This window comes from Mercenaria mercenaria, chromosome 5, assembly GCF_021730395.1.
Source record: "Mercenaria mercenaria strain notata chromosome 5, MADL_Memer_1, whole genome shotgun sequence".
Classification (NCBI taxonomy): Eukaryota; Metazoa; Mollusca; class Bivalvia; order Venerida; family Veneridae; genus Mercenaria; species Mercenaria mercenaria.
Genome location: NC_069365.1, coordinates 28,333,055 through 28,359,925, shown reverse-complemented (window position 1 = coordinate 28,359,925; position 26,871 = coordinate 28,333,055). Strand labels below are relative to the sequence as shown.

The 26,871-nt window shown below is 35.1% G+C and overlaps 1 protein-coding gene and 1 long non-coding RNA gene across 3 annotated transcripts in view; one reads left to right on the top strand and one right to left on the bottom strand.

The window, feature by feature from the left end:
* The window catches only part of LOC128556948 (uncharacterized), a 28,703-nt gene extending 14,215 nt beyond the window's left edge, over positions 1-14,488 (bottom strand). The window contains exons 1-2 of the long non-coding RNA XR_008370931.1: positions 14,174-14,488; positions 7,023-7,090 (exon numbers count right to left, since the gene is read on the bottom strand). This is a non-coding gene — a long non-coding RNA (uncharacterized LOC128556948). The remainder of the gene's footprint in view (positions 1-7,022; positions 7,091-14,173) is intronic.
* Positions 14,489-14,695: 207 nt separating this feature from the next.
* LOC123556717 (ELMO domain-containing protein 2-like) lies at positions 14,696-26,212 on the top strand. 2 transcript variants are annotated; one of them, XM_053543027.1, is made up of 8 exons: positions 14,696-14,809; positions 19,450-19,652; positions 20,464-20,590; positions 21,108-21,237; positions 21,413-21,546; positions 22,085-22,153; positions 22,840-22,973; positions 24,031-26,212. In XM_053543027.1, the coding sequence occupies exons 2-8, from the start codon at positions 19,499-19,501 to the stop codon at positions 24,192-24,194; spliced, it is 912 nt and encodes a 303-aa protein (XP_053399002.1). In that variant the 5' UTR covers positions 14,696-14,809; positions 19,450-19,498; the 3' UTR covers positions 24,195-26,212. The 2 variants fall into 2 exon arrangements, with proteins under 2 accessions (XP_053399002.1, XP_045203580.2); XM_045347645.2 differs by lacking the exon at positions 14,696-14,809 and adding an exon at positions 14,853-15,023.
* The last annotated feature ends 659 nt before the right edge of the window (positions 26,213-26,871 follow it).

The following is a 26,871-nucleotide window of genomic DNA, read 5'->3' as shown; positions in this document are numbered from 1 at the left end:
CTTTAGAGAGGTCACAAGGTTTTTCTATTATTTGACCTACTGACGTAGTTTTTGATGGCACGTTAACCACTTTCGAACTTGACCTAGATATCATCAAGATGAACATTCAGACCAACTTTTATACAGATCCCATGAAAAATATGACCTCTAGAGAGCTCACAAAATTTTTGCAATTTTTTGACCTACTGACCTAGTTTTTGAAGGCACGTGACCCAGTTTCGAACTTGACCTTGATATCATCAAGGTGAACATTCTCACCAATTTTCATGAATATCTCATGAAATATATGGCCTCTAGAGAGGTCACAAGGTTTTTCTATTTTTAAGACCTACTGACCTAGTTTTTGACCGCATGTGACCCAGTTTCGAACTTGACCTAGATATCATCAAGATGACCATTCAGACTAACATTAATACAGATCCCATGAAAAATATGGCCTTTAGAGAGGTCACAAGGTTTTTCTATTATTTGACCTACTGACCTAGTTTTTGAAGGCACGTGACCCAGTTTCTACTCTGACCTAGATATCATCAAGGTGAACGCTCTGACTAATTTTCATGAAGATCTTGTGAAATATATGGCCTCTAGAGAGGTCACAAGGTTTTTCTATTTTTAGACCTACTGACCTAGTTTTTGACAGCACGTGACCCAGTTTCAAACTTGACCTAGATATCATCAAGGTGAACATTCTGACCAATTTTCATGAAGATCTCATGAAATATATGGCCTCTAGAGAGGTCACAAGGTTTTTCTATTTTTAGACCTACTGACCTAGTTTTTGATGGCACGTGACACAGTTTCGAACTTGACCTAGATATCATCAAGATGAACATTCAGACCAACTTTCATACAGATCCCATGAAAAATATGGCCTTTAGAGAGGTCACAAGGTTTTTATTATTTGACTACTGACCTAGTTTTTGATGGCAACGTGACCCACTTTCGAACTTGACCTAGATATCATCAAGGTAAACGTTCTGACTTTAATTTTCATGAGATCTTGTGAAATATATGGCCTATAGAGAGGTCACAAAGGTTTTTTATTTTTAGACCTACTGGGCCTAGTTTTTGATAGCACGTGACCCAGTTTCGAACTTGACCTAGATATCATCAAGATGAACATTTCTGGCCAATTTTCATGAAGATCTCTTGAAATATATGGCCTCTAGAGAGGTCACAAGGTTTTTCTATTTTTAGACCTACTGACCTAGTTTTTGATGGCACGTGACCCAGTTTCGAACTTGACCTAGATATCATCAAGATGAACATTCTGACCAACTTTCATAAAGATCCGACAAAAAATGTGACCTCTAGAGTGGTCACAAGGAAAAGTTTACGGACGCACGGACGCACTGACGCACGGACGACGGACACCGCGCGATCACAAAAGCTCACCTTGTCACTTTGTGACAGGTGAGCTAAAAACTGAGATATAGATTCCGGGATGCAACGGGACGTGACGCGACAAAACTGAGTCCTATATAGCCGCTCCCCGTCTCAACATGTTTGGTGGGGGTATAATAAGCAATAGTAACAAAGAGAAACAAAGGTTGCCAAAAAACTTTAACCAAGAAAGCTCACGCCCAGGCGAGTAGAATAGCACCCCTATTCTCCAAATAGTGGAGCTAAAAAGACATCAGATTTTTTGTCTCAAAGCGTGATCTTAACGTCTGATATTTTGGGATCTTTTTGAAATTCAGTATTATTATGCTACAAGCATGAACACAAAATAAATCTACCAAGAACTCTGTCATTTAACAACACCTAAACTGCACATGTAATGACATGCACATATTATGATATTGATCAACATATTATCATATTCTATATTATCTGCATATTAAAGACTTCAAGGAGATTTGCATGATAGAAAACACTTGAAACATCACAATATGGAGCATTTCAGTGATTTTCAATTGAATTACATGTTTAAACCAGATTAGCCAAAAAGCATGTAAAATTTTTACAAAACGCTCAAGGACTTCAAAAATGCCTTAATCATGTATAGCAATTACATGATTTCATTCCTGCAACTTGAAATTAAGTATTTTGATACTCATTATTATTATTTATTAAATCTGATTCAATACAATTTTGAGTAATTACATAGTCTAAATTTTGAAGTTACTTTAAAAGTCAAAATTCCAAGTTATAACTTAGTTACTTACTGCCATAGTATGCATGATGCATTATATGAGGTCCAAATCAATATTAAGTACTTGACTCCCTTGCTTAAAAATTTAAGTTAATAAATAACATACTCCTGACACTAAAGCTTTTCCGTAATTATCCAATGAATATCAATTTGCATTAAATCATTTGAAAATTGGAGCAGCAGTTTCTGACTAGACATTTTAATGGGCCCACCAAGGCTTTGGAAATTGCTGGTTTTTCCATTTTAGATCCTTTTTCACCTTTTCAGACAAAATTATAAAATGAAAGTAGAACTGTGTCCCTAGGACATAGATGCCCCCATATACTGCACAATTTCATATCAAGGGTTTTCACCTATGCAACTTTGAATCCATTCCTTCAGAGTATGAGCAGTTGAACAAACAAAATTTCTTCACTATACCCTATATAGTGAAATGAACAAAGGGCCATAACACTGGTCAAAATGGTCACAGCCCATCCTTGATGTCATACTCAAACAGATAATTTGTGTCTCTGATCAACTTTGAATCCATTCCTTCAAAAAGTGTATGAGGAGTTGAACACACCAAATTTCTTAACTATGGCCTATTTTGTGAAATTAAGAAAGGGCCACAATTCTAGAAAAAATAGCCACAGAAAAAAGTCCATTATTTATGGTCATCTTCACATAAAGGTCCTTCATCTATGTAACTTTCAAGCATATCCTTTTATTAGTGTTTGAGGAGAGGGACACACATGATTTTTCTCTATAATCTATATAGCAACCATAGCTGCTGTTAAAATAGTCACAGCAAAAGTTCTTCCCTTTATGGTTATCATTCTGCACATCAAGCTTGTTTGGAGCAAATCAGGCTGGTAGTGTGGGTGGAGCTGAAGACACAGTATTTCGAAACTTTAGTATGTACATACAGACAGCAGCAACACTATATGTGCCCACATAAATGCTATTTTTTGTTTAAGCAAAACTATCCTTTGTTTAGTCTACAGAAAGCATTGATAGTTGAGGGACCTCTGCAGAAAGCATTGAGAGTTGAGGGACCTATCAGCAAAAGTTATTGTATCACAACTTTCAATGTAGGTACATACAAATGGGCAAATAACAATTGTTTGATCTATTGTTACACCTCTACTATAGGGTAGCCAACCAATGTGGTCTTCCGGAACCAAAAAGTCACAGGAGTAGACCAACTTGTACACATATGAAAGTAATTTTTCAACTTTCTGAACGAATGATTTCTTATCCGAATAACCTAGATCTATACAAACAAGTTATGATAAATATGGTTCAACTTCAAGGCTGTAACTGAAGTCAACTCTATACACCTGTTGCCAAGAATCAATGATTAATTGTAATATGTTTTAACACCAATATTGTCTGAACAGAGTGACATTATTATCTCTCTTAAAAACAACTGCTTATTTTCGATGATGTAATTCATGGGCAGCAGTAACACAAACTTTCTATTACACTACTTTGTTACCTGTCAAGAAAATGACATGATAATCCAGTGTTAAGCTAATTTAATACTTAGAGTACTTATTTTTTTTCAATCATACTAGGTATGATGTTAAAAAATTTTGAAATGAAGGCAAATGTCCATATATTTCTCATAAATAGATATATTGACAATATTTTAACCAGAAGCAAATACCGGTAGTTATGAGCATTTAATATTTTCATATAAAGGAAAATGTTGTGATCAAGGAAATGTAACTCTTCTTGAACATGGACAGCAGAAACAACAAAAGGACATAATATATTGAATATTTTCTATTTGGGTGTATTTCGTTTAACATTCAGCAGTGTTCTGGATTGCTAAATAATGATCCATGAGTAACTGTTTGCTAAAAATATAGAACGGAACAATCTGATAACCTGCAAATACATGCTGTAACAGAATGCAAATATTTAAGCTCTGACCGGGACTCGAACCCAGGACCTCTCACATCCAAGGCAGACACTTTATTACTTCCCTATAACAGCAGTAGCTAAAGCTAGACAGTTTAAGTGTTTAAGTGCGCCCCTATTCTCTTCCCGACTACATTATGTAACCTGGAACAATTTTGTGACAATAACATGTTCGGTGTACTCCGGATTATCGGCCTTTTGGCTTTGTTACCTAACAGCAATTTTCGTGTAAAGAAAAAATATAATCTATTTTTGCCAACATTTTAACCGGTCAAAACTGCCCAAATTTCTCTGATGTGTTTCTTAGAGTATGAACTTACTAACTGGTAGTACCAGTGAAATATAACTTACACCAAATGTTTTATATTTGCCCTTTTAGCAGCAGGCAAATGGCAAACACAGTGACCTTTGGCCAAATTTAAGCAATAATTTTACAAGTTTCGAGAGGATTTCAGATGATAAGAAATTACAGTTACAAACTAAATACTTTTCTGCAACGCACGAAGTTATTAGCATTCACTGTCAATCAGTATTATGACTAAGATCGACTGTCATTCATTCACTCCAATGATTCAGAGATAGAGTCCGTTGTTTACATTTTTCTCGTACCCGGTGCACTTGTAACAAGAGATCACAGAGTGATCTTGGCGCCCACCAATGTGCCATTTTTTAGTGTTTCAAATTTCAAGACTTATTGACTAGCTCAAGGTCAAATTTCACTTCCTTACACAACACAGTGCATGTGGTCCAAATTTGAAAGCTGTTAAGCTGTTACTTAAGTAATGTGAAAGTAGGTCACTAGATCAATTTCAAGGACAAAGTTCTTTGTACACAAAACTATGCTTGTGCATCAAGTTTGAAGGCTGTAGCTTGAGAAATTTAAAAGTAGGCCAATAGGTCAATCTTAAGGTCAAAGTTTAATTTGGTATACAAACTTTGCAAGTGGTCCAAATTTGAAGGCGTAGCTTTAGAAATGTGTAAGTAGGCCATTAGCTCAAAATCAAAGGTCAAATTTCACTTCAGAACACAAATCTATGCATGTGGATCAAATTTGAAGCCTGTACCTTAAAAAATCTGAATGTAGGTCACTAGGTCAATGTAAAGGTCAAAGTTTGTTTTCGGTACACAAACCAATGCATGTGGTCTAAATTTGAGTTGTAGCTACAGAAATGTGAAAGGAGGTCTTTCGGTCAATTTTAATAATCAAAGTTCATTTTGGTACAAAAACTATGCAAGTGGTCCAAAATTTTAAGGCTGTAGCTTGTGAAATGTAGAAGTTAGGTCACTAGGTCAAAATCAAGGTCAAATCTTATTTCTGAATACAAAACTATGCATGTGGTCCAAATTTGAAGCTGTACCTTCAAAAATGTGAAGTAGGTCACTAGGTCAATCTAAAGGTCAAGTTTGTTTTGGTACACAAAACTATGCACGTGGTCCAAATTTGAAGGCTGTAGCTTGAGAAATGTGAAAGTAGGTCACTAGGCCAATGTAAAGGTCAATTTTTTTTTAGAATACAGAACTATGTATGTGGTCCAAATTTGAAGCTTGTACCTTCAAAAATGTGAAAGTAGGTCACTAGGTCAATGTAAAGGTCAAAGTTTGTGGTCCCAAAATTTTAATGTGTAGCTTGTGAAATGTGGAAGTAGGTACTAGGTCAAACAAGGTCAACTTATGTCAAGGTTCATCTTGCCACTCAAAAATATACTGTGGTCCAAATTTGACTGTTGTAGTTATTGACAAGAAGATTTTAAAAGCTTTTCCCTAAATAAGTCTAGATGAACCATGTGTCAGGGCATATTTGGCCCTAGGGGATAATTTGAACAAACTTGGGAGAGAACCACTAGAAGCGCTACATTACAAATATCAAAGCCCTAGGCTTTTTGGTTTGGAAAAAGAAAATTTTCAAAGTTTTTCCTATATAAGTCTATGTAAACCATATGCCCCAGGGCGGGGCCATATTTGACCCTAGGGGGATGATTTGAAAAATCTTATTGAAGGACCCCTAAATGATGTCACATACAAAATATCAAAGCCCTAGGCCCTGTGGTTTTGGACAAGAGGTTTTTTTAAAGTTTTTCCCTATTTTAAGTTATATAAACCATGTGACCCCCGGGGCGTGGCCATATTTGACCCCAGGGAAATTATTTGAATTATCTTGGTAGAGGACCACTAGATGATGCTTCATACCAAATATCAAAGCCCTAGGCTCTGTGGGTTTGGACAAGAAGGTTTTCAAAGTTTTTCCCTATATAAATCTAAGTAAATTATAGAAATTTAAACAAAGGGCCATAACTCACTAAAAATTGTTGAATCAGTCTGATTTTCAGGGGGACACAACTAGGGTACAAATTACCCTCATTCTGACAAAGTTTGATCAAAATCCCCCCAGAAGTTTCTGAGGAGATGCGATAACAAGAAATTGTTAATGGACGGAAGGACAGACGGAAGGACTGACGGAAGGACGACGGACCACGGACGCAGAGTGATTTGAATAGCCCACCATCTCATGATGGTGAGCTAAAAACCACTATATTTGCAAAAATCAAAGTATGCAAAGAACTCTTGTACGGTCTCTAAACTACTGATTATGAAAAGTGTGTGTGTTTGGGTCTTGGGTCTTTCCAACAACTTTCCAGTAATATAAACAGTGATGTCCACCTGTACTCAGCAGTGACAACAATGCCCAAGTTTATAGTGCTGCCTCAATGGACTATCACGTCATAGACATGTGACACAACAACCCACCCAGTAGGATTATACTGACACCAGGATGACCAGTGCTAGAACTATCCTCTTAATGCCGGGCACCAGCACTAGTATCATTTTTACATCTTTGGTATAACTCGGCCTGGGAGAAAACCAACCACCTCTAGCACTCAAAAGAGGCTGTCTTCCACTAGGTGTGAACATCAGTACATTCACAAAAGAAAACTAAATTGAACATATAATAAATTCTTACCTCAATTGGAATTCCAGAACTAACATCCCCTACTATATATGTTAAATGTTTGTCTGTCTGTATGAAAGCTGAAAGTAAAAATAAGTAAATATGGATTAGTAAAAAAAACATCTACTATGGTACTAGCCTTACTCATTTGGCTTATCGGGATGACTTATTTTATGATTTGATATTTTATAGTTGTCATCTCTCTAAGCCATGAAGGGACGGCGACAGTCAAAAGTTATCACGCGATCCCAAAACGTCCTATTATTTGGACTACTATGGTACTCTTTTGGTGTATAAAGTAACTTTAGTAAGCTCCATGTCACTCCTTTTAAAATCTATCTATCTTGCAATTAGTCAAATCCCTCGCGAGGACATAGACTGGCAGACATAGAACTGGTTGGTTCCAAAAGACAATATTCTCAGTGATTGAGTTTCAGTGGACAATGGTGCAAGGGGAAAAAAAAGGCTGAGATGTAACCTGACTGCACAGGAAGCTCAAAAGATTGGGAAGCAAAATGTAAGTACCCACTCCCCCAAATATTGCAACACAGCCTGACCTAGAGTCCTTTAGAAAGCAGTGCCATAGCTTTGTTACTAATGAATGGCAATTGCTTTATCCTTTTCTTACTCGGTATAATATTAGAATTTTAACAAATTGATAAAATTTTAATATTATAAGGAGAAAGTGTCAACAGTCTTCTTTCAGGTTCTCATTGTTGCTGAAATGACTTTTTCAGTTCTTATACTTTTATTCTCACTAACCCTGCAAATGATTGATACTTATGAGATGTTCGAAGCAGTAAGAAGAGATAGGCAGACAGAGATATACAAACTGATCATTAGATCTTGTAAGGTTCAACTAAAATGTTTTATAACCTACACAAAAGTGACTGTTTGTTTTAGGTTTTTATGTCAAATAGGATTTTGTTTTTCACAAAAGTATATAGATAGTTGTTCAAAATAAGTAGCAGAAGCTTTCAAGAGAGAGTGTTCTCTTTGGAGCAACAAATCATGCCTTTTATCACAGGTACTTTGACAGTCTATGTTTTATATGTGTGGTAAAATATGAAACTTCTTTTTTTTTTGGAAAAATGTTTTTATTATGTTTGTGAAACATAATTCTCCAGTTACTCTAGGTGTGGAAAATATTTCAAAACATAAATACATTTTTAACAACTGCAAAATTGCAAAATGTAATTGAAAGCAGAGTTGTCAAAATTAAACAAGAATTGTGTCAATAGGACACAGATGCCCCCACATACTGCCCCATCCTCTAATTAGCAGTACACATGAAGGATGTTCAACTAAACCTTCGAAGCAAATTGTATTCAGATAAGGTTGTGCATCTGAGCAACTCAATCAGACTAAAGTACTTGATCTTCTAAACAAAGATCTGAGGATGACCCATTCACACTGAATTTCACCTTCCTGTATATTTGGATTTCCGAAATTGCTATTTCTATTTTCGCAAATCTATTTTTATTTGAACCAATCAGACAACTCGTTTCAACAAACATTTGGCTGAACCATCAGCGCTGAATGTCAAAGGGTTAGAAAAATGTGCAGTCAGTCCGGGGCTCGAACCCGGAACCCCCCGCTTACAGGGCGAGTGCTCTACCGACTGAGCTAACTGGCTGTCTGACACCTTACGTGACCAAGTCCGTACCGTGACATGATTTCACTCGAAACACAAGGGCGTAGTCGCAATGTGGTCGTCATAAGAATTGTAAATACGAAAAAATCAAGGCTAAATTCAGATTTTTTAAACTTCTACTTTCACTTTCAAAATGTTGCAAGCAAGGCTCTGATTGGCTAGCGGAAGGGTAGTCAGAACGAGGCTATCAATAGCACATCTTCAGATCCTAAACGTAGCTTAACTGGAGATGTATTTTAGTCAGATTGCTGAGCAACTTTGAATCCATTCCAGGACCTTCAAAATGTGTATGAGGAGTTGAACACACCAAAGTTCTTCACTATGGCCTATTTTGTGAAATTAAGAATGAGCCATAATTCTAGAAAAAATAGCCACAGAAGAAAGACCATTATTTATGGTCATCTTCGCATCAAGGTCCTTCATCTGTGAAACTTTCATTCAAGCATATCCAGTGTTTGAGGAGTTGGACACGCAAGATATTTCTCTATACTCTATATAGCAAAACTATCAAAGGGCCATAACTGTAGTAAAACTAGTCACAGCAAAAGTTCCTTCCTTTATGGTCATCTGCACATCTAGTCCAACTAATTGATTGGACTAGAATTGAATTAATTTTATTAAATTGAATTAATTTTAACCCTAAATGATTGTTCATTTGTGAAAGTTCGAAGCAAATCAGGCTAATAGTCTGGGAGAAGCACACAAGATTTCGGGACATACGGACATTCAGAGGTACGGACAGCAGAAACGCTATATGCCCCCACATAAATGTGGGGGTATAAAAAACCTGCTATATTTTACAGAAAGATATAACATAATCATTTTTCATTAGTGTGAGTATCTACTGGTTAGATATACAACTAAAATAAAGTAAAAGAAAACTAATCTTGGAAAAAAGTTTGATATTTTCTACAAAAATAAGATGTGAACCGTCAAAGTAAATGTGTTGACTTGTAAGACAAAACATACATTTCTAAGCAAGTATTTTTTACCTCATCTGAATAATTCAGTTTATATAACAGGCAAGGCTCAACTTTAACTCTGCAGAGCACTTGCCCGTAGGGCAACTTCAACTTTATTTTTACTTGGCTGAACCCAATTTTGGGGTGTCTCAATATAATTTTATATGTGATGTGATGAGATAATAGCAATACAGTATAGCAAGAAAAACAGTCATACATGACTTTCTGAGAAGTATTTCTTGGGATGTATCATATATGGGCAACTGAGTATGATTTTTTGCCTGCCTGACTCCACTTTTACCTGCCCTGGGCAATAGGGCTGTCCTTAAAGTTGAGCTCTGAGAGGGCTCAACATATTCTCTTATTCAAGCAACTCGGACCAGCTGCCTAGAATTTTCACTTGTCCTGCTACAGTTTGCACATGTCCTGCAATTCGATTTTTACAGACCGCGTCTATTTTAATGTTTATTAAAAACAATACACACCAGAATCTTGTTGTGGACTATCGAGTGTCCACTGTCCAGCTAATGCAAACATTATGTTGTACTGTAACTGTGAGCCCTGGACAGATTTTACAGTTGCAAACCAGAGGTTGCAAAAGCCGTCGGACATCCTCATCGTTTGATCTGGTCCGCCGCGATATATCAAGTTCACAAGACCGAGTGTCCGAAAAAAATTGCAGGTCAATATGATAAAATAAGAAGAAAGTCCTCCACACGGGTACTAAACAGTGCCTGCGGTACTGACTGTGCCGACGAGAATTGAAGGCACTTCGCTTCCTGTACCGCAGGTACTTCGTCAATGTTTACAAAACGAGCGGGACCGGTGAGTGATTTTTGTCATTTTTGTCATTTTGTTACTGCATGAACCATTTTTTTCAAAAATCGGGGAATGTAGCGGGGTGTAGATGTATGTTATCTACATATCCGTGCTAAAATTTGTGGCAAAAGATCAATTTCCTAGAAACGTAAGGACAAGTAAGTTGGGAATGAAACGTGATTTTTTCACATCAGTGACTGTTTAGACTCGATTTCTTTTCGCTGACCCAAACGATGTCGTCTCTGCCGTCGTAAATTATATTTATAAATGACATGTGATCTGCTAAAACATAAAATTTGTCCAGAAAATTCCGAATTTGAACATTATGCCAATTTTGGAAAGGTGCCGCAGGCATTTCGACGATGCCGCAGCCCCTTCGAGGTGCCGCAGGCACTTTCAAAAAGTATCGCCGCGCACATAATTTGGCCGAAACTAGACAAATGGAAGAACAGAGAAATAGAAGGGCAGAAACTAAATGCCCCCATGATACTGTAGTAAATTGACTTCATAGTTGTAAAATAAAAGGAACCAAACCTTTGTAAGGCTTTAAATATCAATCCATTATGGTGGTATAGGCTATATACCAATAAAAATTTTCAGATAAAATTCAGCTACTTCAGAACAATTTTGTTACAGTTTCTAGATTTTCACTCCGTCGTAGACCTATTTTCCACAAGATACCCGTACATTTCCTTCAAGTAAACGAAAAGAAAAAGGGATGTTTAATAGTATGCAGTGAAATGCAAGTCAACTGAAGTCAGGTACCCTCATATTGCCGCATTTCAGAAAGCGGTCAGCAGAATAAAAACCCTACTTTGTTTTCACGTAAAACAACTCGAAAACATGCGAGTATTAGCATGAAAAGTGTCCTATATTATTTAAAATTCATTCCACGAGTTAAATAATGCTCATTTGGCTCCCAATTTACGCGCAAATGCGCGAAAAATGGAAAAATTAGGATCTATTTACTAGAGACTTCTTCCGACTACATCACGGAAGCACATTTTTGACCGAATTACTGCATTATAACCTCTGCCATGAGATAGGTAGGTAGCTGTCGCGATACTTCAAGAAATTATCAAGAAAAAGCGAAGTTTTCTAATAAGAGTCTCAATAGTCAGAAGTTTCCTGTAAATATTATTGCGATGATTCACATTATAATCTCGATACCATTTGTGTAAGAGCCCATTGTGGACAGCTAACATTTACTAGCTAGACAGTTATTTCGGTATAAAATCAGAAACTATATTGATGTTGAAATTTTCTGTAGTTATTTTAATAGCCTAACGTTTCCTGGAAATATTAAGTATATCTACAAAAAAAAAAATATATATATATATATATATTGTAAAAATGTTTTCAGAAAAATGGAGAACTTAATAAGTATAGCTCATAAACGATCAAACGGGAGAATTTTTACATGTACGTAAAAACCTATTCGTTTCCTGCAAACAAAACTTTGAAAAAAAGAATAACATATCGGGCAGCATAGGACGGACAGAGAAGGCAATTTTCAAAAGGCATACTGTTTGGGAAATCAACTGACCGGAACAATCGCGTACTAGAGTTTAAGATTACCCGCGAAGACAAACCGATTGCTATACTTTTTTATATTTGTGAATATAAAATATAATCGTACGAATGCGAGTTATTTGAGATTTGGTTAGTTATGGGCCAAATTTATGAAACTTTTAGAAGTGCCTGCGGCACCTCGAAGGGGCTGCGGCATCGTCGAAATGCCTGCGGCACTTTTTCAAAATTGGCATAACGTTCAAATTCGGAATTTTCTGGACAAATTTTATGTTTTAGCAGATCACATGTCATTTATAAATATGATTTACGACGGCAAAGACGGCAACGTTTTGGTCAGCGAAAAGAAATGAGTCTAAACAGTCACTGATGTGAAAAAAATCACGTTTCATTCCAAACTTATTTGTCCTTACGTTTCTAGGAAATTGATCTTTTGCCACAAATTTAAGCATGTCTATGTAGATAAGATACATTTACACCCCGCTACATTCCCCGATTTTTGAAAAAAATGCTTCATGCAGTTACAAAATGATAAAAATGACAAAAATCACTCACCGATCTCGCTCGTTTTGTAAACATTGACGAAGTACCTGTGGTACAGGAAGCGAAGTGCCTTCAATCCTCGTCGGCACAGGCAGTGCCGCAGGCACTGTTTAGTACCCGTGCTCCAGGCTTTCGCTAAAGTTTGAACAAAAAACACCTTACTTTCATTATTATTGTAACATGGAATCCAGAAAAAATGTTGTCAAACTATATTTCAGTAAGCACTTGTTTGAATGGTTCTTAAAATAGAAACAGTGGAAACCCCTCACAACTTCACAACAATTCTAAGAAAGCGCGTTATCATTGGATGCGTTGTTCCGACTGATCATGGATGGTACTTGATTTTTGTATGCGGGAACCAGACGGGAATTCACAGAAATTCTGAGGTCATCTTTCTCTTTCAATGTCAACATTGTGACACTTTGCAAACAATAGACTTGTGGGAGAAAAGACAGCGATGATATATAGAAAATGAATATGAAAAAAATCTGTAAAAAGATCCTTTGGAAGCAGAATGCAACCAAGAAGAATTAAACAGCAGCTCGGTTTGATTGAGTCTGTTCATGAGAGGTAATGAAATGTGCAACACCTCTCACGCCCCCTAGCACCGGCTTAAGCGGGACTCTATTACACATATGTTGAATGGATTTCATGATACCAAAGGACCAGTAAATATAACAACAGTTACAATGAATCCAAGTATGGGGACACTTTTTACAGCCTGAAAACTTAATGTCTGAAATCTGTTTCAATTAACTTAAGGGGTGTAATTTGTGTAATGCTGTCTATATACACTATGTATAAATACCAGTTTTAAAAATCAGATATCAAATTTATTAAAAAGAATTCCTTCTGGTAAAATATTATCCGGTCCTGTAAAAAAATCATGTTTACCAGACCGACTGTCCTGTAAATTATCAGGATCTTTCGTGAACACTGCAAACAACAAAGCAACTTTAGTTTTAGATGTATTAGCTATCCTGCTTCTGCAAAGCTCAGTTTTAATTTGTTTAATATATATTTATGTTTGTTTTTTTAAATCAAACTTGCCGTGCAGGATGAGTACTACAGCAAGTTCCACTTGCTCGCAGGAGATTCCTACTTGTACTTAAGAGCAGACAAGCGGATTTGTCAAGCCCTGTATGTGAAGAAAAATAATGGTCATGCGGTATAAATTTCTGTGTGGATAATTCAAAATACTTTACAGGAATAGTGCAGAGACATTGCCACTACTGAGTACACTTGTATTACTAGAGGTTTTACCAGTTACAGCACAATTCACTCTACATTATGATAATGTACAGTTAACCTCATTGTCACTGAAACATCTAAACCAGCTGATCTAAACAGCTGGTTTCATCATTTTAACACATTTGTATCCAAGACACTTAGACATGTCATGTATACACAAACACAGTTCAGTATTATTGTATGGGTCAAGAATTCTTTCAACAGAAGTTTATTACAATATGTCCAGATGTTTTTCATTTTGATATATGACCAAAACAAGCTTTTGTTGAATCTGTGATGTCAAAAATATATTAGGTCATGACTTCACGTAAATCTAGCACAAATTGACAAGAAAATCAACACAAAATATGATTGTTGTTATTTTCATATCTATGTAATACTGTGACCTAAAAATATGTTCTCACCTTGATTGTGACTTTCTACTGTTTCCAGACTGTGACATATATGACACAGGGTTTGAAAGAATAGGAATAAAATAGTAAAATGTTTTGACATTTCTTTTCGCTTTATCCGCGCCATGCTGTCTTTTTTATATTTACAAACAAAACGAAAATTAAAATTGCAAATATCTACATTCTAAATAAAAGTATAGACTTGAAAAATATTTATATCCAAATTCTGAAACTATATTTCTTTCAGTTATTTCAAGAAATAACTCAAATGGTATAAAATTATTATAAATGTGTACGAATATGCGACTTTATTAAAGGTCTTAAGCAAATTCGATTTGCTACAATGATTTCTATTGGCTGAATGGTTTCTAATGTCCTCCTGACCTACATTGTTTTGAGCGTTAGAAAAGGCGTTACAGAAGGAATTGATTGACTTTATGAAAGAAAGGAAGTTAGGTTTCTTTCAATATGAAAAGCAATTATATTTTCATACCGCAATAGCTCCCCAAATGACCCTAACATTGAACATATCTGTTTGGTTTCTGTGGAAACGCTGACCAATCAAAACATGACATGAATTTACTTTCTTTATTTCTTTCCGTTTTATCAACACGCCGTGTAAGTAACAACATTTTTGACAGCTCACAGGTAACACACTCACAGCTCCTGGTTATTCTTCCCAACGTGCAGTAGAACATGTATGGCCCAGTTACATGTACCGAAACAGTGACTTTAATACATATTATTTTATGAAGTGCAGGCCGGAGAGATATAGATCTAAATTGCAGTCTTTGGCCAAAGTTTGTGTTGGCCTTTCATTTTGAGAAAGAATTCAAACAACACCAGATCATAGAAAGAAAAGGTTGTTGACACATGAAAACTGAGCAGCATATAAAACTTGTAAATTACTCTCACCATTGGCATTAGTCCAAATAATAGGATGTTTCGGGACATCTTTATAAAATCTGACAGTCGCTGTTGCGTCATATCCAAACCTTTTCTGCATATTTCTGGTAGGAAATCGCCAATGAAATGTTTATTTTGAGTTTTGTTTCTGCAATCTAGTGTCATCGGCAGTCCGCTGTGTATTGAAACCGGGTTGGGGTACATGTTCACATCATATTTGTAAAGATTTAAGTCTGTTATTGAAAATTATGAGTTGAATTCAACCCATTTGAAGTTTCTACATTAATATTAGTGTTTAATTTATTGGAGCGAGTAAGTCTGACCAGTATATTATGATTTTTTTTTATATCTTTGTTTTCAAAACAGTAAATTGCAGATATGGGTAATGCTTAGAGGGATGACAACTATAAAATATCGGATCTTAAAATAAGTCATCCAGATAAGCCAAGTGAGTAAGGCTAGGTTGTTATTAAAGCGGCAGGAGATACTGGGAAATATGATTCAGATCAAAATATCTTATCCTTTACATAAGCTATACTAGATAGAGCAAGAGTTGGTACTCCAGGATAGTGTGTTTAGTGCATGGGAATGGGCACAAAAATGACAAATGGTATTTAATAGTAAGAAGTGTAAGCATCTGGGAAGAGGGAAATTACTGACACCTTTCACATGAATATTAATAACAACCAGATTGTTGAGATCAGTCAGGTATAGAGTGAGAAAGATCTTGGAGTTGTTTTTGATGCAGATATATATGAAGAAACCAATTCATATCAATGGAAAGGTGAATAAGGCAAATAGGAATTTACTTGTCTCATATTCAGGACTTTCACATATATGGATACAGACATGTTTTTGTCTCTGTATAAGGCACTGATCAGGCCACATTTGGAATATGCGTCTGTTGTATGGAATCCAAGATTGAAAAAAGATCAGATTGCCGTAGAAAATGTCCAGAGAAGGGCAACTAGGCTTTTAGCAGATTTAGGTAATATGGAATATTGTGAAAGATTAGGTTGCTAGGTTTACCTACTCTGGAATATAGGAGGCTTAGGGGAGACAGGTGTTCAAGATCCTCCGCTAAAAGTGAAAAGTTTTTCTCCTTGATAGGTCATAACAGAAATAGGGGTAACCAGTATAAATTATATTTAAGAGATAGCTAACACTGAAATGAAAAAAAAGTGTTTTCAGTCAAAGAGTAATTGATACCAGGAATGAACTACCTGATTCAGTAGTTTAGCACCCTCAGTAAATGCATTTAAATCATGACTGAACAAACAAAGATTGGGTGGGTCAGTCAATAAAATTTAATGCCAGTTGCTATCAGTGACTTTGAGACATTATGGTGACTATGAGTTTATATGAGTAAGACGTCTGTGAATGGTACAACACGTATACGAAAGTTGTTGCTGATAAAAATTTGGGAGAACACTGAAGAAAAGGGCCGTCAGAAACGTTTATATTTATTATGTATTTATTCATATGTGGCCTCTAAAACAGTATGATCAACAGTATGTAGATTATTTTTATAATCCCATCATACCAATCCAGTGTCAATAACATTAAGGTGAGAAGTCGACACAATACATTATTAGTTGGTAGGGATCAATGACAATAATACACAATGCCTCAACTTAATAGCACCTGTTTGTGTTATTTCTATAATTCGTAACAAAATTCAATTTTTCTGGAAAATTTTTAAGTAGCTATAATGAATGTCTTACTATGCCTATTGCTTGTTATTTAGCACATAATTATATTATTATCATTTGAATAATTGAAGATTTGTTTCACTAAGCTGCTATTAATATAACTCAGATCATTCGTACTTTTATTCTCTTTCACAGCTTATCATACTTTTTTATGTTGATACTATTAAATACTACTATCACAGGTGGTTGGAAAAGCATCTAAAATATTATGTTCATTTTTATAGTCTTTCTGACTCAAAATAAATATTACAATACATTATTATGGTCATTTTAACTGAAAGATGAAATCAATTCAAGAAAACATGAAATTCAGCCCTTACATCTAATCAGTTACGCTTTATACATGTAGTAAAATTCAAATACACAATTTTAGTTTAGACATGATTTAACCATTTGGTAGTGAAAATGCAACCTGCATGAATGTTTTATGTGTCTCTGAGTCTTATGATTGTTGAACTGTGTAAAATTCGAAGTCCATTTCTCAACAGTGAACTATGTTTTATATACGTATGTACTAAGTACTTGTGCAGTATTTTTCTCATGCAGGTTTTCATTTAAATATATATTATCACTCAGATATTTTTTGTTTTTGTCACAAAAAACAGCATTTTCCTTAAAATTTGGAGTAATTTTTGCCCTATTTCCCAGTATTTCCCACTTTTTGCAATTTTAGGAGTATTTTCCAGTACGGGAATTCCTGATAAATACCAATGGGATATCCTGCCCCTGGGAAATACCGGCCAACCCTGATTACTGTACACAACTACTGTCAGTTTATCAATATAATATACATTCTGGAAAAGGGCTGCATAAAGGGGACACATTTTAGGACAGTTCAGCACCTTTAAAAACTCACCATTTTCAAAGAACTGTTAAAACAGATCCCTGTGAGATTCCAACCTTGGATGTCATTTCTTCTGCAGTATAATTGTTATTACTTTAATGTAGTAATGTCTGACTGTTAAGTAAGTTCTTGAAGTACAGCCACATTCTGCCCTTCACTCCTGATTTTTGGACTTTCTTTATAAGGCCGAACATCCATACTCTTTAGAAACAATTTTACTCATAGTTTATCAGTACTAATGCTGTCTTTTCATCTTTGTTTTATACATCTTCTACCAAATTAACAATTTGCAGTTCAGTCTATGTGCAAGACTTGTTTTTTCTATATGCATATAGCATTGCTGCAATACCTCCATACACTTCTGTTGTCGAAGTAAGTCTATCCTTCATGATTCCTTCCATTAGAAGATATGATTGCATCATGTTGAAATTGCCTTTTCCTGGTGTGGGGAGTATCACTTTATCAAATTATGGTCTGTTGTAAATGCTTTTGGAAGTGTTTCTTCACTCCAGCTTTTTTGGAGAATATATTACATCAATGGAGGTACTGTACCTCCATTTTTCAGCATTATTGTATATATTTTTTCAGGGGGTCTGGAGCACTACTAGTACTACTAGAGGCTTCTTTAATAGCTGCTGGTACTTCAGGGATAGAAATTGTTGCATTTTCCCACTCATATTCATTTTCATAATCCTTCACTAATATATTGTTTTTCTCTTCAAGTTCTTTCTAGATCATTTATTTTCTGTCTTAATTTTCCACTTAGGATTGCTTTGTTTTATATCTATTATCTAAGAATCCTTTTCCATACTGTTCTTTCATCACTGCATACGTTTCATGGTATGAAACTGCTAGAGTGTTGTCACATTTAAATTTGGGTTGCACAACTGCCTTTGTTTCACTTTCTGACAGCTGTGAAATGTTTTTTTGCCTGTTTAAAATCTTTGTACAGTTCTGTCAACATCTTTATATAAAGGCCTTTGCATGTTGTATGATGTACAAACTGTCTCCTTGGGGATTACTTTTTCAGCACATGCTTGATAAGCAGAACAAAAAAGTCATCATTTACATCTGTTTCTATGTTTCTGTTCAAAAAGCTAGCTCCGTTACCAAACAATCTTTCTGCATTATCACATACTAGTGGACATTCCTAACCTAGTAGACATACTTAACATGTTGTGTATACTATACATTTATTTATGTTTTTATTATAGTCCTTTTGCAAGTTGTGTGCTAAAAATAAGCTTGTGGGCTAAAATTATGCATTTAATTTACGGAAATTGATCATTTGACTAGTCAGACAGAATTGTGTATGTACAGTGATGGAAAAATGGTATGGTTCAGAACAATACAATACAAATTACATTAGTTATGTATAGCTATATATGTATAGCTATATTTCAACAGAAAATAAGCTTGCAAGGGAGACTTGTTTTCAGCTATTAAAACTGGCATCATTGGTCAAATAATAAGCTACAGATTCAATACTATATGTCGGCAGTTGAACACAAAACAGTTGTAACTCTTTCATTTAATATGTAACGAAAGTTCTTCCCAATGAACATAAATAAGTGTAAATGGTCAGATTAAGGTTTCTAAAAAAACAATTACCTGACTGAATTGTTAGTGACCACCTGTAATGGAGTACCTGGTAGGTTTCTTTGATTAAAATGTCTGCTGGCACAATTTATGTCTGTATTATTTTTGAGAGAATCTCACTCAACCATGCATGCTCCATTGTGTGCCTGCTGAAATTTGAAATAAAGAGCATCATCTCTTAGATCAACCTGTGTACAAAAAGTCTGAACCTGTTTCATTTATTTCAGGTAAAAGATCAAGGTGGTCTTAAACTGTTTTGAACAAGAGTACATTCCAATGTTGCAAGCACTATGGGCTAGCCTGGTTGCTACTCTGTATATCTACCTCAGACCCATGTTCAAGTGGATTATCCGCAGGGTGACCGGTAAATGTGAGCTTCTCCGTATAGTATACCAGTACCCGAATGGAGCTGCTAGGACCAAATATGTAGGTAATGTATTATTCTTTCATTATTTAAAAAATGCATAACAGTAACGGTATATAAAATTATAGTGTAGTTAACTAAACAAAATCTGATGAAAGGGAATATTTCACAAAATGTTGTTAATATGCCTACCATTAATTAGGATTCTTGTTATAGTCCATTACTCATGGGTAAATATTGAATTTTAAATGTCTGTAACCATATTTACATAAATTTAGATACTGAAATAAATCGATCAAACTCCAGCTGTCTCAAATTTAATTTATTTTTTTAAAACCAGGATGCAACTGTGCCACAGATTATTGTCAGAAACAATCAATGCTGCATATCAGGACTCCTTCTATAAATAGCCAGTCCTTGGTTTGTGCTATATGACCAATTTAAAGTTCAACACACCATATTTTGTTAAAGTCAAAAGTTAAAAAAAAATAGTTAATTTAGATTTACATGTATTTATAAAACACATACAGAAGGAGTTGCTGGTCGATAGTCAAAAATGTTTGACTGGCAGACCTATTCAGTAAGTGTATACTGTATTTCAGGGGTCTTCTATAACTCACCAGTCTATAGTTTGTGCTATAGGCTGGTCTATAGTTCAACACTAAATTTTGCTGGTCTTAGATTAAAACTTGAGGAAAAAGTTATAAAAATTCATTTCTGATGTCATGTATTAAAACACTTTCTGACCTCAGGCAATAAATTTGACTATTGACTGGCAAGTGATTCAGTAAGTGTGTACTACATGTATATTCTAGGACCCAGTCTCTAAAGGTATGACTGCAAATATTTTCTAATTGTGTGTAAAATGTCTTTGTAGAGTACAGTTTAAAGCATTCCAGCCATCATGAGTTGAAACGGCTTGTAAAAGAGACAGATACTAACATAGAGGCAGCGGTTGTCTTGGTGATGAAAACAAAATTTATATTGCCGGAAGTACACTCGCAGTATGTCACTGTCCTTACATTTAGTTGACATGTAAAATATCATTCAAGTGGTGTACACTTCTAATGTCTTTCAGTTTGTCAGTAATTATCATTTAACTGTTTGTAATTCAGTGTTCAGTCTTGAAATCTTTTCATGAAAAATCTGTGCTAAATTGTATGTAATGAAATCGGATAAGATGTTGCCAAAAAATGTCTGTATTTTACAGGTATAAGGTTTTCATGAATGTTTTCATATTTGCAGGATTTATCAGCTAGAGATTTGATTGTCATAAGTAACAAAACGTATTATGTAAAAATCTGTACATAAAGTTACAAGCTTGAGGTTTGCTACTTTATTTAAGACCACTCTTGGACCAATAAAGAGCAAATGTTATGAAAAAAAAAGAATAGATGATGTATCCATACTGGGATCTTTTTGCTTAAATTTGCCTTTCTAAATAATTATGTACCTTATCGTAATCTCATGGTTAAAATCTGCCTAACTTCTGCTTAATTTCAAATGTTACTCACATTTCAGATTTGAGCATATATTTCGGCAAAGTTTAACACAGATAAATGGGTATGTAAGGCTGCAGCATGAAGTAGAGACTGTAAGACAGGTGAAATATTCCAGTGAAAACTCCGATCACGAAGATAAACTGATGAAGGTAAATTGACCTCGAGATTACTTAGACATAGTGTTTTACCTTTATCATATAAAATTGTTTTAGCAGATTCTGGCAAGAAATTCTTTAAAGACAAACTTTTTGTTTCGACTTTGGATAGTAAAAGCCTGTCTGATGCATTGAAGAAGAAATTCTAAATATTGAAAATGTGTTGTAGTTATGGAATATCCTGACAGATGGTGAAAAGTTGACATCAAGAACATGTTCCCAGTGGTCTCAGATTGGCTTCCAGGGTGAAGATCCACAGACTGATTTCCGTGGCATGGGACAACTGGGTCTAGATCAACTATTGTAAGAAATCATCCAAGTTTTTATCTTTGATTTGTTATGTTTCTTTTAAATTGTTCAGCCACATATTATATCGATACTGGTAATATTGTACTTTTCGGGTACCTACGTGGCCAAGTGGTTAAGGTCGCTGACTTCAAATCACTTGCCCCTCACTGATGTGGGTTCGAGCCTCACTTGAGACGTTAAATTTTTCATGTGAGGAAGCCATCCAGCTGGCTTACGGAAGGTCAGTGGTTCTACCCAGGTGCCCGTTCGTGATGAAATAATGCATGGAGCCCAGGAGGGGCACCCGGGGTCTTCACAATCAAAGCTGGAAAGTCGCCATATGACTTATAATTGTGTTGGTGCGATGTTAAACCCAACAAAAAAAAGTTACACTTTTCAAAGTCTTCCATTTTAAAGTTTATTCTGGAAAGATTTTTTTCTCTTTTATCCACTGCAGTCTTTGGAAGTCGAGCAAAATTATTTGTATTCATTTAAGAAAACACATATTTAACCATGTGTAAGGGGCTGCCATTGTTTTTCATTTCAAATTCAGGTATTTTTCAACAAAGTATACAGCAGAAGCCAGATCTTTGCTATCCAAATCTCACAATCAATATTTTGGGTAAGTTTAGAAAATGATGTACACATTTTCAATATTTTCCCTGTTCGTTGTAACTATGCAGATACCATGGGCGAAATATGTCTTTCTCACATAAATTTAGGAATATACATTGATTTTATTCAGTCTGTTGTCTGTCTGTCACAAAAGTTTGTTTGGTAGGGGCCTCTATGTCCGAGTGCTTAAGGTTGCCAACTTCAAATCACTTGCCCCTCCCTAATGTGGGTTCGAGCCTCCTTCGGCATTGAATACTTCATGTGAGGAAGTCATCCAGGCTTGTTACTTTACAGTATGTTAATGATTATGAAACTAGTGAGAGTTAGTGGTCAGTTTTGGATTGTAAATGCTAGTGTTGCTTTTAGTTATTTTCAGTTGAGATTTGAGATCATTTATCAAATAGAAAAAGTGGAAACTCCACAAGTCGCTCAACACAACAAAAACAAAGATGTTGCAGGCTCAGTTTGATTGAGCCTGTTCATGGACGGTAGTGGAAATGCATGCTACCGTCCACGCCCTCTAGCCCCAGGTTGAGCAGAACACAACATTTACACATGCTAAAAGTACAAAAAAACAATTTAGAGTCTCATTGTCATTTGGAATGTATAAATTTACTAATACTAGTATAAAGCTTGTTAGTTGTGCATGAATGTGTGGATAATCAGTATAACAGTAATATCTGTTCATTTAAGGTATTCATTTGCAATAGTTGGTATAAACCTGACGGAGCTGGTATATACATTACTGAAACATGGTAACCTGAGAACTCACTATTACAACAATAAATCCAGCAAACCAACCATCGAAGATTTCCACGAGGTTTACTGTAAGTATATGTGTTGCATCTATTGCTAATATTCCTTCTATAATAATTTGATTAATCATTTTGTTTACTCACTGAATGTGGTCTTTCAGTGTTCTTTTAAGTAAAATATGAAATTTCATATTACAAACCCATACCATCATCCACATCTTGTATGATTAGGCCCATGAAGTTTAGACATAGATGACTACACCCCCACCCCACCCTTCCCAACACACACACTCTAAAACTATCATTTGTTTACCTTGTCAAAGTAACATACAAAGCGCATGACCTGGGTTACTAAATTCAATGTCAAGGTCACATTTAGAGGTGAAAGGTTAAAGAGCTAAAATTCCTGTCCATGTCTTCTAAACCCCTGGCATTATTTTCATTATTTGTAGCACTTGTTAACCTCATGCAGACAACATGCTAAGGGCATAACCCAGGTCACGATGTCCAAGGTGGTGGACAAGGTCGTACTTGAGCTGTGAAAATCTGATGATCAATCTAGTGCCTTCATGACCATCTTGTTATAACCTCCTCTTGGTATGGCATGTTGTTTTCAGCTCTAGTGGCCTTGAACATGTGATATGCCAAGTGTGTACTGGTAAAATTCAGGCTTATGGAATGCATTGTAGATCAAGCTGTTGTTATAATGACACTTTCATTTTATACTACTTCCTATTTCTTCGAAATTTTGCAGCATAAAACTAGAAACTCAAAACACACCTATTTATTGATTTGATCATGAATATTGATAAAAGGAGATGAATGTAGTCCAAACACAGGTAAAACATGGAATTGGACTTCCATCTAGAACAGTCATTTGTTATTGACTTTTAAAATTCTGGCAATATTTCATACAGAATATTTATAGGTATACTTGTATAATAAAGAGCTTTTATGTTTTGTCAGTTTACTAGAAGTATGAAGAATCATATACATGGATACACTTATTGCGTCTCAAATACACTTGCTAGAATATTTGCAGTTTGGTTGGCTAGCTCTTAAGGGAAAGCAAAAGATGAATGGTTTTTAAGTTTAATCTCTTTTTTTTATGTTTTGTATTTTTTTTCAGGTTATGTGTTCTTCGACTTTGATACATTTTGGTTTAATGAGAAACCAAAAGACATTATGGAGTTTGGCAGAATACGGGAAAAATATCGCAAAAAGTTGGTGGCTCGACTTAAAGAAAAGGATACAGTTCTTATAGCAGAGTTCCAATACAAGCACGATTCCTGAGACTGTACAAAACTTTATGCAAAATAAGAAACTTGCATGGTTCTCAATCTGGATAGACTATTGATAATTTACCACTCCTCAGTTTACTATATGTTACATTCTGAAAGAAGTATATAAAGGATAACTGTACAGGAAATTTCAGTTACTTAGGCTGTTAAATATTTGACATCTTTCCTGTTGTATTCTACTTACCTACCTTTCATTCCATCTAGTCAGATTTACTAGAAGTGATGAACAGAATGTTGTAAAGTCATTGTATTGATTTACACAGTATAGGTATACTTTAGTTTTGTACTGCAAGTGTTCAGTATCTATGGTAATGGGATCTGCTTCGTTTACATAAAGCTTTATTCATTAACACATTTCCACTTTGAAGGCATATTCACAGTTGTACAGATAAATGTTCTATTGTGAAAAAGAATGCTAAGTTTACAACACAAACACTTTGTATATTACCATTTACCTCATTACATCACTCACATTGTACATAATCAATTACCTCCTGATATCGAGCACATTGTGTATCAACATCTCTCCTTCATTTCCGTGTGCAAATTGTAAGGTTACAGTATATAATGATCTATGAAATTATAAACAAAATTCCATGTTTTCCCTCAAAGTAATGAACAGCTTACTGTTAGATCCACCTTTTTCAGTAACAAGGTTTTGTCCGGATTAATCTTTAGATATTTAAGAAAATACTGATATTTTATATCATTTTAAAGAAAACTCCGAGGGTGATAATAGGAACTCCTTTAAATTATCAGAATGCCTTGATTAGTATTTATTTTATTGTCCAAAATAAAATTTTGCGAGGTATTTTCCATTGTAAAGTTCAGCTATTTTTGACACCAAAATTTAGACAAAATAAAGACTTGATTTATTTGTAAAGGATTGTTATAAAATTGTCAGGATATCTTTGTCAACAGAAAAGCAACATTTGCATGCAAAAGTTTTGTTACATTTCTAAAATGTAGAGCATTGTCGACAGTTATTGACACCTTGAGCATTGGCGGAGGATAACAAGTTGTTTACTTATGATAATCTTAGTTGAAACAAATTATCAACGTTATTAATTGTTCATCCACATCATCCGATAGTCCATATAGCAACAGCAGTAAGGCAGTACGAATATAAGATAACCACACATACAAAAAGACGTGGAGGCAGTTATCTACACCATTTTGCAGTTATGGACACCCTAATAAAGTTTAAAAAAATGAAATAAGTTAGAGGATATAGTAAGCTACAAGATGAATGGAAGTCAGTTGTAAAACTTAAAGATATATTGATAATAAGTAGACTTTCCAACATTTTGGCTTTATATTGTACATTAGATGTATGCATAAGGCCTGTGCCTTTTTCCTTGATGTTATACACATCTGACTTAAACAAGAACCTAGTAGATCTAGTCTTAGTCAAGGTTTGTATACAGTAGAACATTTTGAAGGGTGAATCGCAACATTTTTCAATGTCTAGAATATACAACTGTAGAGGATATATAAAAAGTGTCCAAGTGCCTTAGCCTTACTCTCGTGTTCCATAGCACTTTTTCAAGCAAACGGTTCAGTTTTCGTGTGCTCTAACATGGCTGTAAACCTAGCAAAAGCCATTGTGACTTTGCCATGATTTATACAAAGGAAAAAACATATTTGACATTAAATAAACATTATTACATATATTTTGAAAATTCAAAAAGATACTGCTCACCCTTGGAGACCTTTAGAAGGTACCGGGTAGTTAAAAAAGTTAAATGTTTGTCTGACAGCTGTTTGTGCACTACAGATTGTTAACAAATGTTGGAATGCCAGGAAATGAAACTTCTAAGTTATATATATATATATATATATGTTCCAGTTTTTTATTTTAATTATAAATCAGTTTTATTCACTGTCACTTTGTATTAATATGAGTACAGAAAATTTAAAGTCTATTTTAATACGACATTGTTGAGTCATAATGTTGTTTTTATAAAATGCTCAGTCTCGTACAATAAATTGAATTTGAACAGTAAAAAATGTTGTAAAATTTTCATTTTTGTTATGCATAATATTTTATGTAGATCAAGTAACCAGTTTGTATGTTCTTCAATCAGCTGATACTGATTTGAGCCATTCATCGTATTGCAATTAGTCAAAAAAAGATCCCTTATTTTCACACATTTATCAAGGATTTCTCTAATTATCACATATAATGGTCATGAAATTTCAGTACCAGTTGTGTATTACAGTAATGCTAAAATTATATCTATGAGGTGTCCTAAATGCAAAACACCTATTGCCAAAAACATTAAAAAAATTTGCTTTGGCCAAGAAAATGGCCTCCATAATTATGTCCCCCTTCAAAGGAGGGGTATATTGTTTTGCAGATGTCAGTCGGTCGGTTGGTCTGTAGACCAGTTGTTTTCCGGATGATAACTCGAGAGCGCTTGGGCCTAGGATCATGAAAGTTGATAAGGAGGTTGGTCATGACCAGCAGATGACCCCTATTGATTTTGAGATCAGTAGGTCAAAAGTAAAGGTCACAGAGACCTGGAACAGTTAAACTGTTTCCAGACAATAACTTGAGAACGCTTGGGCCTAGGATCACAATAATAGGGAGGCTGATCATGACCAGCAGATGACCCCTAATCATTTTGAGATCAGTGGGTCAAAGGTCAAGGTCACAGAGACCTCGA